Source organism: Ursus americanus, chromosome 17, assembly GCF_024610735.1.
Source record: "Ursus americanus isolate L20-20 chromosome 17, mUrsAme1.1.p, whole genome shotgun sequence".
NCBI classification, from domain to species: domain Eukaryota; kingdom Metazoa; phylum Chordata; class Mammalia; order Carnivora; family Ursidae; genus Ursus; species Ursus americanus.
In genome coordinates this window covers 15,302,860-15,315,830 of record NC_142143.1, presented here as the reverse complement: position 1 = coordinate 15,315,830, position 12,971 = coordinate 15,302,860, and the positions used below count along the sequence as shown (strand labels likewise).

The 12,971-nt window shown below is 42.5% G+C and overlaps 1 protein-coding gene across 6 annotated transcripts in view; it reads left to right on the top strand.

Moving 5' to 3' along the window:
* The window catches only part of RIC8B (RIC8 guanine nucleotide exchange factor B), a 102,498-nt gene extending 91,647 nt beyond the window's left edge, over nucleotides 1-10,851 (top strand). For 4 of the 6 annotated variants that reach the window (XM_045779672.2, XM_045779670.2, XM_045779671.2 and 1 more), the window contains one exon: nucleotides 9,511-10,851. In XM_045779672.2, the coding sequence (XP_045635628.2) occupies nucleotides 9,511-9,622 (112 nt within the window). In that variant the 3' untranslated portion in view covers nucleotides 9,623-10,851. Of the gene's footprint in view, nucleotides 1-2,706; nucleotides 3,666-9,510 lie in introns of all 6 variants that reach the window. The other 2 variants (XR_015727104.1, XR_006776472.2) reach the window with 2 other exon arrangements.
* Nucleotides 10,852-12,971: the final 2,120 nt, after the last annotated feature.

Sequence of the window (12,971 nt, the reverse complement as noted above, 5' to 3'; positions counted from 1 at the left end):
CCAATTTTTAAAGCATTGTGAGATCTAGTATAGGGATAAAAGTGTATCAGAAAATCTTTTAGGTCTGTGCTATCCAATACGGTAACCACAAGCCATATAGGACTACTGAGCACTTGAAATGTGGTTGGTCTGAATTGGGATGTCCTTTAAGGGTTAAATACTTGGGCTTTCAAAAACTCAGTGTAAAAAGAGAAACGTAAAGCATCTCAGTTGTTTAATACAGATTTTATGTTGAAATGATATTTTTAATATACTGGGTTAGCAAAATATATGAAAATCAGTTTCACCTGTCCTTTTCACCGCGGTACTAGAACGGTTGAGATTCCACATACGGCTTGCGTTTGTGGCCGACACTGTATTTATGTAGCAGCACTATCCTACATCATTAAAATACACCGTAAGGTTGCCTGCAAGTTCAGTTAAGGGAGCTTGGATCCAGTTAGATTAATATACCCTTAAAGTGGCAAGGGAGGATTAATCTGAGAAATCTGATATTGTGTATCTTTAGGTTATGGAGGCCCCTTCCACTGGCTAGACACCTCTAAGCAGGATGTCATGTGACCTTTGTATTGCCTGTTGGTAGTCATTGTCCTTTAACCTCAGTGGTAGGAATGACTACTTTGAGCTCTTAGTTTAAGCACTAGCTGAAATGGCTTCTATCTATTAGAGAAATGTCAAGTAAGAATAATGTCCCCTGGCTGTTTGTGCTCTTAGTTACCCTCCTTCAAGTCTTTCTAATTGGGGAAAGCATGTAAGAACTTCTATTTCTACTGCTTTATTCAATAGTGTCAGTTGGCATGCTGACCTCTTATTAATATTTATTTTGCTTAGTTGGACAACAGGATAGAAAAATTCTGTAGAGAAATTACCAAGAAATAAGAATACCTTTAGTTAAGGATAAAACTAAATTTGATTCTTTAGCACTGTCCCTAACCTCTTTCTACATATTTTTTTAACCATGCTGTTTAATGTGAGGTAGGTAACAAATTTTTAGAAGCTTTGCATGTGATCTTCTAACAGAAATGAGGATAAAAGACTAATATTTATATAGTGCTTTCGAGTTTAAGAAGTGCTTCCATATATATGATCTCTAATGATCGGTGAAGCAGCCCCCTGAGTTAGATAGGCAAGGAGGGTTTCACTGAAGAATAAATGGGACTGATCATTAAGTGACTGACCAAAGATCAGGCATCTGGTTAATGACATAGTAGGGACTCAGTTCTCAGTCTTAACACTCCAGATCTCAACGTTATTTTGAAAGATAACCAACAGCGCTCAAAAACATGTCAGTCTGATTTTAAATAAGATGTTCTAAAATTGAAGTAAATGCAAAGACAGATAGTAAGCATATTTACCTGAGAAGAGAATTAGGATTTGGAGGAAATGTATTCCTCCTTTTTCATTCCATAGTTGAGGTCTTCTCAAAGATCAGGTGAGGGGCTAAAATAAATAATTTATATCAAACACATACCTTTATATGAAGGAAACCAATAAAATTGTTATGACTCTATGTTAATATAAGTCATTTTAATTATTTTAAAAAGAGAACGATTACAGGTATTCTAACAAATTCTTATATTTAATGCAATCACGTTAAGAAAATCTAACTTTAAAAAGGCTTCCCGGTGGGACTATTTAGGCAACTTCCAATTACTTTTATAAAGTAGAAAGTAGTCCAAAGTAGTGGACAATATGCCATATCCATTTGTCATGGAAATGATATTTTTATGCTACATATATACCTTCCTAATTGTACCCAGTCCCAAAGCACAATGGTGAGCTCTAAGGGAAGATCTCAGAACTGTTTTTGAAAGAGGCAGCCTAAAGACCTCAAATTTGCTATGGAAAAGCCCCTCCAAACGTACTGGGTTAATGGCTCAGTGAAAGATCAGTGTACCCAGTCAACCACTAGGAAGCCGTTAGATGGGAAATCATGAAAGATGAAGGATCAGGGTCCAAGCCCAAAGGACATTCTTGCCCAGCATGTAACTGAACATGTTAAGCAATGGCCAAAGTTATAATATTTTTCTATGAGAAAAAGGGGTTATAGACACTTGTAAGCACATCAACAAGTTATTAGGCAGTCCACTGTACTTCGGTGAATTATGGACTGTTCCGGTGATGCTGAGATCTTGAAATAAGATGCTCTGTCGGACTTGGAATTAGAGCAAAGACTACAGAGCTGCTTTTTCCAGGCTAGCACAGGCTCCATTCTAGCAGGCATTTTTGGAAAAGCTCTGTGTTCATTAAAAATGTTTTATTTATTTACCAGTTTCTCATCCTATCTTTCGAATGTGAAAAGGAATTAAATATGAAATGGCTAATTTAAAATGTCAGGGTTCTTTTTTTCCAAGCCAACCTTACATTAAGAGCAGGAATCCCTGTGCCACAGAAATGGTTCCCAATTATCCCGTCTTGGGTTTTGTTATACATTGTACAGAAGTCAACAAAACAAGTATGTAACAGAACCTGCCTAAATAGCAGCCGCCCTCATTAGAAACAGAGAATTAATCAGGGGGCGATTGAAGGAAGCAATGCCTCGCAGGTTTCCCCCTTTCTTCTTTTCTAATCATAGAACAAAATATATTACATAAAAGGATCGGAACTATTATGCAGTACTCAATTAGAGGGAGGTGAATAGGTCTCTAACATGCTGTTTTATCAAAAGAGCAGACTGGTGTTTGCATGACTGTTGTTTCATTACAGACCCTGTCATTAATTCCATGTGTCAATACTGCCCTGTAGTACACAGAGCAGACAAGAAAGAAGAGCCCTTGAAAACAAGGGAATGATTTTTGAGTCGTTATCAAGCTAAGTGGCAAGCGGGAAGCTGAAACTCGTATAGGTAAATTCGAAGGGACTCTTGGGAGATCTGCAAGTGGGAAACAAGAATGCATTTTACCAACTGCTTAATTATGTCCTGTTTTTCAACAAGTGCACTTGAATTGAATGCTTTGTTTGTACTGCACAAACACATGTGCTGTGGGCAAGAGTATTCTCTTGCTTCCAGGTCAAGTAAGGTGTTTTATACACATATACATCTGGCCTATTCTATAATGTGCGATTGGGTATGTTAGTATCTGAGCCCCAATATTGCACTGTCATTTCTGGGGGAAAGATTGATAGAGGAACCAGAAGCCCTGAGAAATGGAACCTTCTCTAAGGTTCTGAGAAATTATAAGTCCAGGCATCCCAGAGGACCATCCTTACAGAGAAATGGTGGCTCAGGAAAATGTTAAAATATATCTGGGGGAAGAAAAAAAAATTTTTTTTAATATGGTATAAATCCCATAATCTCCCACCCCCCTAAATCTTTAAGAAAGTATTTTTTGGTTTCCTTTAGCAGTCCCAAGGGTTAGGCTGGGGCAAAATAGGGTTTCCTTTCTTGGACGTGCTTTATCTATGTCCTCGTGCCTGGCCAAGCCCTTATAGATTATGGTTCCTTATCGTTTAGTAAGATCAAATTTCTAAATGATGTTTCGTTCCAGTTGAACATTCTTGGAGGCTTATCTCTTCCCTGGCCAGATGCCTGATCAGATGAGAAGCCCGCCATGATACTGTCACAGTGCCTAGAATGGGCTCTTTATCCAGTAGACATCACTGTACTTTTTGATGATAACGAGGGCAGTCTTAACTTGTGTTAAGGCCTGTGTATAGCATTGAAGGTAAGTATGAAGGAGTTGTTGCTATGTGAATATCTTAATCCTGATGCACATTTCAATATACAGTATCTCCGTTTAACCCTGATGTACCTGTTACCTGACGTCTAGCCGTCCTTTTTAGACGTGACCTTCATAGTTAGGGCCAGTAACTCTTCCTGAAGTGGCCTGTTTATTGAGGGCCATGATCGAATTTAAATCCTTCCTTGTAACACTTGCCATGGCTTTGATTTACCTTTGTAATCATTCTAATCATCTGCCAGTAGTTTTGCAGAAAGGATTTCTGGTCTTGGTGTCGGTCAGTTACAGATAGGATGCTGTGTTTGACTCTTAGGCTTAGAGTATATATCTTGATTAGAAACAAAGGCTTAGCAGTATTGAGTTTTAGTCTCTCAAAAACCTAGCAGCTTTTTAAATAGAACAAAATTATTTAATAGCCTAATATTTAGACTCTTAGAATAGAATCTTGGGGATCATCTTGTCCAACCCCTTCATTTTATAGATGGGTAGACTCAAGCCCAGAGAAGGAAATGACTTGCCCAAGGACACCGAGCAAGTTAGAGGACGAGCTGAGACTAGAATCTAGACCTCCCGATGCCCCGTACATAAGAAGCTGAGTCTATACCAGTTAGTGGTTGAAAATTCCAGGCTGTGTGGTACAAAGGGGGCCTGACTTCTGCTGCACTGTCAGAATGTCTAACGACATTGACTCATCAGGGAAATAATAATTAAAATAAGGATTCTTGACAAGTGGTTTTCTACCAGTCTCCATTTATGCTACAACCCATGTATTATAGCCTCTTAATAAGCATTTACTGAGCACTTACTGTGTGCCCCCAGCCTATACTAGATACTGCAGATCACGGCCAGGTAAGACATGGACTCTGCCCTCAAGTTGCTCATGGTCTAGCAGAGAACAAGAAATCCCTGGAAAGCATTATGCAGAATTTCCTGTAGAATGCTAATATATTTTCTAACTTTGTAGACCTTGATGAAGAAAATGAATCTTCTACCCAAAGATCTAGCTTTTCTCTTGATCATGATTTAGTTATTAGGAGTCCCATAAAACAGTATACCTTCCCTTTCTGTGAAAGTACAAGATAACATCAACTGCAACTCAGTTTAGTCCATAAACACTTAATGGGGGACCTGCTGTTGGCAAGGCGGTGTGCTAGACACAAGGGGTATGAAAATACTTATAGCATAGAACATTTTCTTTTTAATGTCACGGCAATACTGTTTCATAGCTTTCGAACTTTGTAATGAGAATTATTTTTAATAATATTTTTAGATGTGGGTCCCTTGAAATAGAAGACAAAAATACCTCTGTAACTATAAACCAGACTTGTCAGCCTAGGATTTCAAAGTCTCCATTCAGATCCTCTTTTGTACCCCAAATCTGTTTTGAGCTTTCTTTTTCCTTTACCTCAGCCAAACCAGCCTGCTTGCCAATCTCTGCACACAACTAACTCTTGCTTCTGTGCCTTTGCTTGACTAATTCTTCTGCTCCTAGGATGCCTTTCTCCCCATGAATCCATGTCCATCCCTGCCATTATAGTCTGGCCCTGAGTCTGTCTCCTGCAAGGAGCCTGTGACCAGCATCCCCACCTCCTCCTGTGTCCCTCCCCCATGTGCCTGACCCAGGTGACGGTGGAGCAGCATTTCTGTGGTATTCATTATGCTTCCCATTCTCCGTCCACATCTTGCTGATTTAGATAGAACATCTTATTACATGAAGCAGTCTAGTATAACCAGGTCATTCATCAGACCGTTTAGGACTGAGTCTCTATATCAAAGATTTCATTTGGGTATTTGTGGGCTGTTAGTTGCATGATAGAGAGGAAGGTTAGAAACACTGAGATGGGAATGTGACAAGCAAGCTTGGAGTCCAGCAGAAAAACAGTCACATAGCTGAGAGGTCCTCTCTCCTTCCACTGCCAAACAGGACAAGAAATTTCCTTTAAACATGTTTTAATTACAATAAGAGTATATTGAGGAACTGTCAAGCTAGGGAAAGCAGGGCTCTGCCTGTTAATCATCTCAAGCTTGTTGATCTGCTGTTCTGTAATTCTTTTAATATTGTTTAATGTGTGTGTGTTTTATCTTCTGAACTGACTAAAAGCTTCTTGAGGACAGGGACCATGTCTTTTATTTGCTTCTGCATATTCATCCCCCACTGACTCCCAGAGTGCCCTGCCCAGCTTGGGGAAGCCTCCCATAAGCACAGAAAGACAGGGAATGCAGCTTGCGGTTCCACCTGCATGCCAGCCATTACACTACAGTTCACATGTACAGTGACCTTTTGCCTTCATTAGAACTCAGTGAGGTGGGTATTTCTATCCCAACTCTACAGAGAGTTCCAGGTCTTACCGTTAGTGACTGGTGGACCCAGGATTAGAACCTACATCTGTCCGACTCTAAAACCTATACGTGCCTTTCACTGTACCACAATAACAACTAATACTTAGGACTCGTTTGCAGTTCATAGAACTCTTTGAACTACTTCGTTGTTATTGCTACCACCACTGGTTCTGCTACGGTTACTCCTCACATCATCACTAGGAAGTAGGTAGAACCAGTGTTAGCATTATCCCCATTTCACAGACGGGGAAACTGAGACTCAGACTTGCCCAAGATCACACAACTGGTAAGTGAAGAGCCAAGGCTCCAAACGGACTTCCTAACTCCAGATATTTTTGTTTTTGTACACTGTATCACATTGCTATCTTAATTCATTTGCACAAATGCATGACTGTGTGGCCAGTTATCACTGACCCCTCTCCTACAGAGTGTCCGTAAGTCCAGGCATCCTGTGGAGCCCTCAGAGGGGATACAAAGGACCCAAAAAATAAATGCTCGAGAATAGTTCACAGGTGAAAATTAAAATATGGGCCCCTTTCCCATAGACAAGTTCCTATAATTTGGCCATGAGACTTCTGTAATGTTCTTAATTATTTCCAGCATGAAATTGGAGTAGGGATGAAACCAATGGACTTAATTTGAACATATTCCTCCTAGGTTTGGAGAAGGTGCTAGCTACTTTGTACAGCTGCTAGCTAGGCCAGCACCGTCCTGTTGTCACGGAGGTGGAGTCATGTTGGTAGTAAGGCGGGGCGGGGGCCTGTCCACTCAGCATCTCATCCTCATCTCCGTAGAATTCCTCTAGTCCTGTCCAGGGTCCTGCTTCTATCTACCCCAACCCTTCACTCCCTACCCCATTTTACTGTACCCTCTTCCACAGGCCCCTTTAGACCTTTCAACTTTCTTATCCCTCAGTGTTTTATTCCCAGCAGGTTGTCCCCTTGTCCTTTTACATCATTAGTAAGTAGTGTCCAGTATCACAAAATCCTTTAGCACAAGCAGTTAGAACTAGGCAACTATGTTGTAAAAATGTAGACATGGGGGATATATCAGTGCTAGAGGGAAGTTTTCATGGTAACAGGTTGTTTCTAGCTTTCAACTAAACATTTCTACCTGGTTGTCATGCAAGGACCTCAAGCTCTTCATGTCCTGAGAGATGTCAGCATCTCCCCACCAGAATCTACTTCATCTGCTGTGTTCTTGCTCCAGTGAATTGTATCACCATCCTCTTGGTCATCTGAGCCGGAGAACACAGGGACACTCGACCCTCCCCCATGCTCTCCTTCACCAGCTGTCTCCTCTTCCAGTGGGTCACAGCCCGAGTCCAGTATCCTGTCTCCTGTCACAAACACTCTACAGTGACATCCTAATGACCGGTCTCTCTGCCACCAGGTTCCCCCTGGTCCAGTGCTTCCACATCGCTGCCAGAGATACCGCCCTAAAAAACAGATGTGACATCCCTTACAGAGCAAAACCCAAACTCCTTACCTTGGCTCTACCTTTAAGGCACTCACCCGCTAGACCCCAAACTACCCTTGAGCCTTACCTCCTGCCACTCCTTCATTGAATCTCACCACTCTGCGAACACTGGGCCCTTTCACAGCTTCATGGGAGCACAGAGAAAGAAATGGACACAATCCAAAAAGGGATACAAAACACACAAGTAGATGGGACCACACAGAGCCCTTTACACAGTCTCTTTTGCCTTAGATATTCTGTGCCTTCTTTGCCCGGCACGGGATACCGTATTTGTGACGCCATCCCTAACTTCCCCAGACAGTTCGGTCTGTGCTTCATCTTCAGAGCTGCCAGTTCTTTGTTCGTGATTCTGGGACAGCATTTACCCCATTATGTTCTGAGTTATTTTTCATATATGTTTCGCCTGCTCAAGGACCGTGGTGCCCACTCTTCCTTTCGCTGCCTAGTGTGTGACCTAGCTTCTGGCACGTAGGTGTGAACAGACATCGGACAGTTGAACTCAGGGTGCACCTGCAGTGCAGTTAGAGCAGTTAATCCAGGTGTGTGCACTGCAAAGAGCACTAGCCTGGGATGCAGGAGACCTGTGTCCCAGATCCAGCTTGCCACTAGGTGTGTGACCTTGGGTAAGTCACTCAGTCTCATTTAGTAAGCAAGGTGGTTGGACTAAATGATCTCTGAGGCCCCTGCAAGTTCTATGATTCTGACCCCATTTCTTGGACCAGGAACCACATCTCCTCCTTTATAACTCAGGAGCCTCAACAGAGCCAGGCACCCATCCCATTACTCAACTAGTCTTCTGGTGCTAGCCGGAGCTGCTTGATTAGGCTCCTCTTGGCTTATCCAGGGACCACTGAGCTGTTCTGACCTCTCCCCGGGAGTTTCACTGCGCCTCTAACACCTCACACTGCTGTGTGGCCAGCCCTCCCCAGGAGGGAGCCCTTCTTTGTGCTGTCCTCGGGGACAACAGCAAGGAGGCAGAGGGAAAGCAGGTTTTATTGTTCTCCTTCACCCCAGATCCCGCCAACATTACAGCTGCTGCCGTGTGGGTTCTTGGTTACAGACATGGTCTCAGAGGGTGATGCCCGTTTCCTTGAGAAATAAATTTTAAGCGGCTCATGTGCCTCTTTGGGGCTGTCTTGAAGTACACCGCTGACATTTTGAGGGTGGGAGGAGGACTGGAGTTAGCAGCTCAACAGGTGCATTTGCCATAATCTCCATGTAATAAATAAGAGCCTATGAAAAGATTTATTTAATCTTTCCTAATGCTTTTTGATTGACTTAATCAATAATTAATCATCTTTAGATGAGGCTGTAACTTGTGGAGTAGATATAATTGGATTAGCTGAAAAGAGGCAGTTGGGGAGCTTTGAAGAGATTAAAATGGCTGTCAATCCCATAATTAAACTGCCACAAACAAAAGCAATGGTGTTTAAAAAAGAAAGAAAAGAAGGAGGAGGAAAGAGAGAGAGAAGGAAATAAAAGGGAGGGAGAAAGTTGGGGAAGGCCAGTTGACTTGGATTGAACCGAGAAGTACTTATGTATCGCTAGAGGCTGGGGAGGCAAAATCAAATCTGACAGATTTACTCCTCTGAACGAAATCCATATGTATCAAATCAGCCACTTGATTGTATGCCTGGCCCACTGGGACCCGTGAAATTTTGGCAGCCTTAACTTCACTAAAACAACGAATCCACAAAAGGAAAAAAAAAAAGTTAATTATCAAAAACAGAAGAGACCTGCTCCTTGTCCTGAGCCTATTTAGACCTTGACTTTTCATACTTTTAATTGGCTTAGGAGGTTTGGCCTGTGTGAATGAAGTCTTTTATCTCCCTCTTTTTCTTTCCATGCCCCTTTCATCTTTCCTGTTACAAACACACAGAGAGCTTGAGGAAAAATACTTAGGTTTTTAAAGACTTTTCTTTTTAAAAGGATGTGGATTTGGGCGGGGGGAGGGTTGTGTGTGTGATGCTGGTGAATACTTTTTTTTTCTCTCTTTTATCTCTTTTTCCAGAGAGGAGTTGCTTAAACCAATGGGACTAAAACCTGATGGGACAATAACGCCTTTGGAGGAAGCACTCAACCAGTACTCTGTCATCGAAGAGACCAGCTCTGACACAGACTAAAAGCGTCACCTGCCCAACTCTCAATATTGCTTTTATCAGCATCTTTTCTCTGTAGCTCCAGGGGAGTCTTTTCTCTAAAACATTTATGCCCTTGCTTTGGCTAGAAACACATTAACTGGTTTACTCGTTGAGAATCCAGCATATTTAAGAGGTGACCCTGTGTTTTTGCGATACCGAGGCATTCGTACAGAGCTGCAGTTAGATGGAGTGGCAGGAGCTAACCACAGAAAAAGAGGAATTCCATTTCACCAGGATGGAACTGAAGGACTTCAGCCTATAAAGCAGCCCTGGTTGTATCTGGCCGTTCTGTTTGCCAAGGTTCTTAGAAGATTTAGTCGTGGCCTTCCTCTCGCTTGTGAAAGCTGCCCCTTCTGAATCTCTCCAGCAGACGGAGGCACGTGAGAAGCAGAATGAGCCGCTAAATAAGGGCGGAGGCAAGTGACTTGTTAGATCAGGACTGACTACATGGAAGCCAAGCAGCTGCTCCATAAACCTAGTCCCACTCTCCATTTCAATTTTGTACAAATACGTGGAAATGCACACACAAACACGCACACACATACAGGTCCCTTACTGAGAACTTCAGAATACACTTCTCCCTGTAAAGGGTTATAAATGCTGGTTTCGTTCGGAGGCAGCTACAGATGCCTATTTATTCTCTTACGTACCTTAACACTAGTACCATAGAACTGAACCCCCATCCGTATCACTGCATGGGAGCATGCATTCTGAGGTCTAACTCGGGGTGCCAGGAACACGCGTCCTCCAACCCAGCAGAGGGGATGCTGGGAGTTCTCTCGTGGCCTCTGCTGGGGGTGGAGGGGGTCAGCAGCACCCATTTGTACATAAAGGTCATTCATAGGTCACAGGTTGTACATTGGGGACTGTGTGTGCGCTTGTGTGTGTGTTCGACCTTTCTACCATATGTGATCAGTTTAATGGTAACTTTATTTATTTAAAAAAAAAAGAAACACAAATAGTTACTGTTAAACTGATTAAGGCTGTTTATTTTTACTTTTAGAATTGGTCAAATGAAGTAGAATATGAATCCTGCGGTAGCCAGTGGGCCTAGTTAATCAGTGGCTAAAGCTGAAAGGGGTTGGTTTCCTTGTATATATGTATGCACGTATGTATGCACATGTACATAGGTGCATACATATATACACACAATGTGCTTAACCACTGCCTTTTAAAACTTTAAATTAAATAAAACGTTGGGGTTGATTCAATTTAGCCATCTGTGTGTGTTTCTTTATAGATACATGGGGTAAACAACATTTCAGAGTTTATGCTTTTTTAAAGTGCTTTCACATCCATTATCTCACCATGATACCCCTTCTAAGGATAGGTAAAGTATGTGGATATTAGTGGAAAATGTCATTTACCCAGAGATCCCTTCCCTGACAAAACAGGAGTTCGAGGATAGAGTTTTTAAAGGCCTCTGAGCTGCCAAAGAGGTCACTAGAGTTTCTTGCAATTTACTCAGAGGAGAGCTCCTCAAGAATCTCTCCTTTTACCTCTTTACTAATAAATTTGCGTACATTTCTAACAAATTGAGTTATCTGGCTTTCCAGCCCATTAAAAAAAAAAAAAAATGGCAGAGGCGGTGGCTGCTTGATAGAAGGCAGGTCTACCCAAAGCCACTGAAGGCCAGCTGAGAACCAGATAGGAAGGTGGGAAGGAGGAGGAAATCTACACCAGGCATCACGAGTCTGGGACAGTCTGTTTCCCAAAGAACACTGGTTGACCCAGAAAGATCTGTACCAACAGTATGGCCCAAAGACAAATTCTCAGAGGACCCGGACTTTATTTTACAAAACTAAGTCCAGAATACTCCACAATAAAAGGCTAGGAAAAATACAATACACTTCAGGATTTTCATCCAGATAGCTGGAGAAGTGGTGGGTGACCCATGTTTTAATAGTAAATAAAATGAAACTCAGCAATTCTTAAGTTTAGATTATGTGAAAAAAGCTTAGAAAAAGTATTTTTGTTACTTCATTCTACAAATGCATTTTTAAAGTATTTTTATAATTTCTACAATCAAATAGCTTTGGCATGAGTGTCAGCTTATCTGAATGAAGACATGTTCACTGAAATAGCATCTTGCCAGCTACACGGAGTAAGTGAACAGTCCTGCTTAAGTAGCTGTGCTCTTCTGCTTTCAAAGAGCTTGTTTCATTCTGAGTTTCCCTGCACTGGGCACTAAGCACTAAGCTTTGTTTTTGAAGAGAGCATTTGCAGGGGGAGAGGAAGGACCTCATTTTGCCCCTGGAAAGAAAACTAACGTGTGCTGAGTGCTTACTACGTGCTGGGCCTTTCATGTCTGTTATCGCAAGTAACCTCATCGCATCTCTTGTTAGAGACCCTCCCTGGCAGGCCTCAGTTTCCCAGGAGTCCAAGGGTGGCTGGCCTGACTCCCAACACCTACCTCCCTCACCTCACCACCCTGACCACCTGGGTCCTCACCATGCCTCCTCGGACTCTGGAGTGCTGGAGGCGGGCATTCTCAGGCCATTTTAAGCAATAACCGTTTCAGCAGAACCAGTTTAAGGAACTTTATAAGCAGGGAGGTGACCTAGAGTGGATCTGTGAGTGGAAGACTTGCTCAGGACTGGATTTCAAACAAGGACCTGGAATCCTTTAGGTCAGAGACTAGGGCTGCAGGCTTTCCCCCAGACGGATGCCTGCCGCGATGGCCTGCAGCAGGGATGATGATACGGTGGCCCTCCGCGCTCTGCAGGCCCGCGTGTCTGTAGCCCTCCTGCCCACCGATGCAGGGCAAGCAAGTGCACTCCAACAAGGCACTTGAGCTGCTGCTTTGGAGTCACAACTGACAGACACTTGGGGCCCCTTTCCCACACCCGTGTACCTGAGAGGTGGGCAGTCAGGGGTCATCTTCCCTCCTTTATAAATGGGGACACTGCCTGAGGCGGTGCTAGTACTGAGTATCCCCTTAACAGCATGTCAGTCTCACTGCCTCCCAATACTAGGTGTCAGGTGTCACCTGTATGGACTTCTCCCCCAGCCCCGCCATTATGAAAGTAATATATGAATATATGTTCATTATGGAAAATTTGGAAAATGCAGAAAATTAAAGTTAATTCACCCAGATCCCACCACCAAGATAATCACTGTTAATGTTTTAGTGTATTTCTGTCCTGTATTTTTTCTATGCATATATAATTTATTTTATTACAAGACTGGGATCATACTGTATTTACAGATTTGTATCCTGCTTTCTTCTTTAATATATTGTGAGCATTTTCCCATGTCAATAAACATTCTTCAAAAAGTAATGGCTACATGATATTCCATTATATGGATTGTGGTAGACACTGCTAGTTGC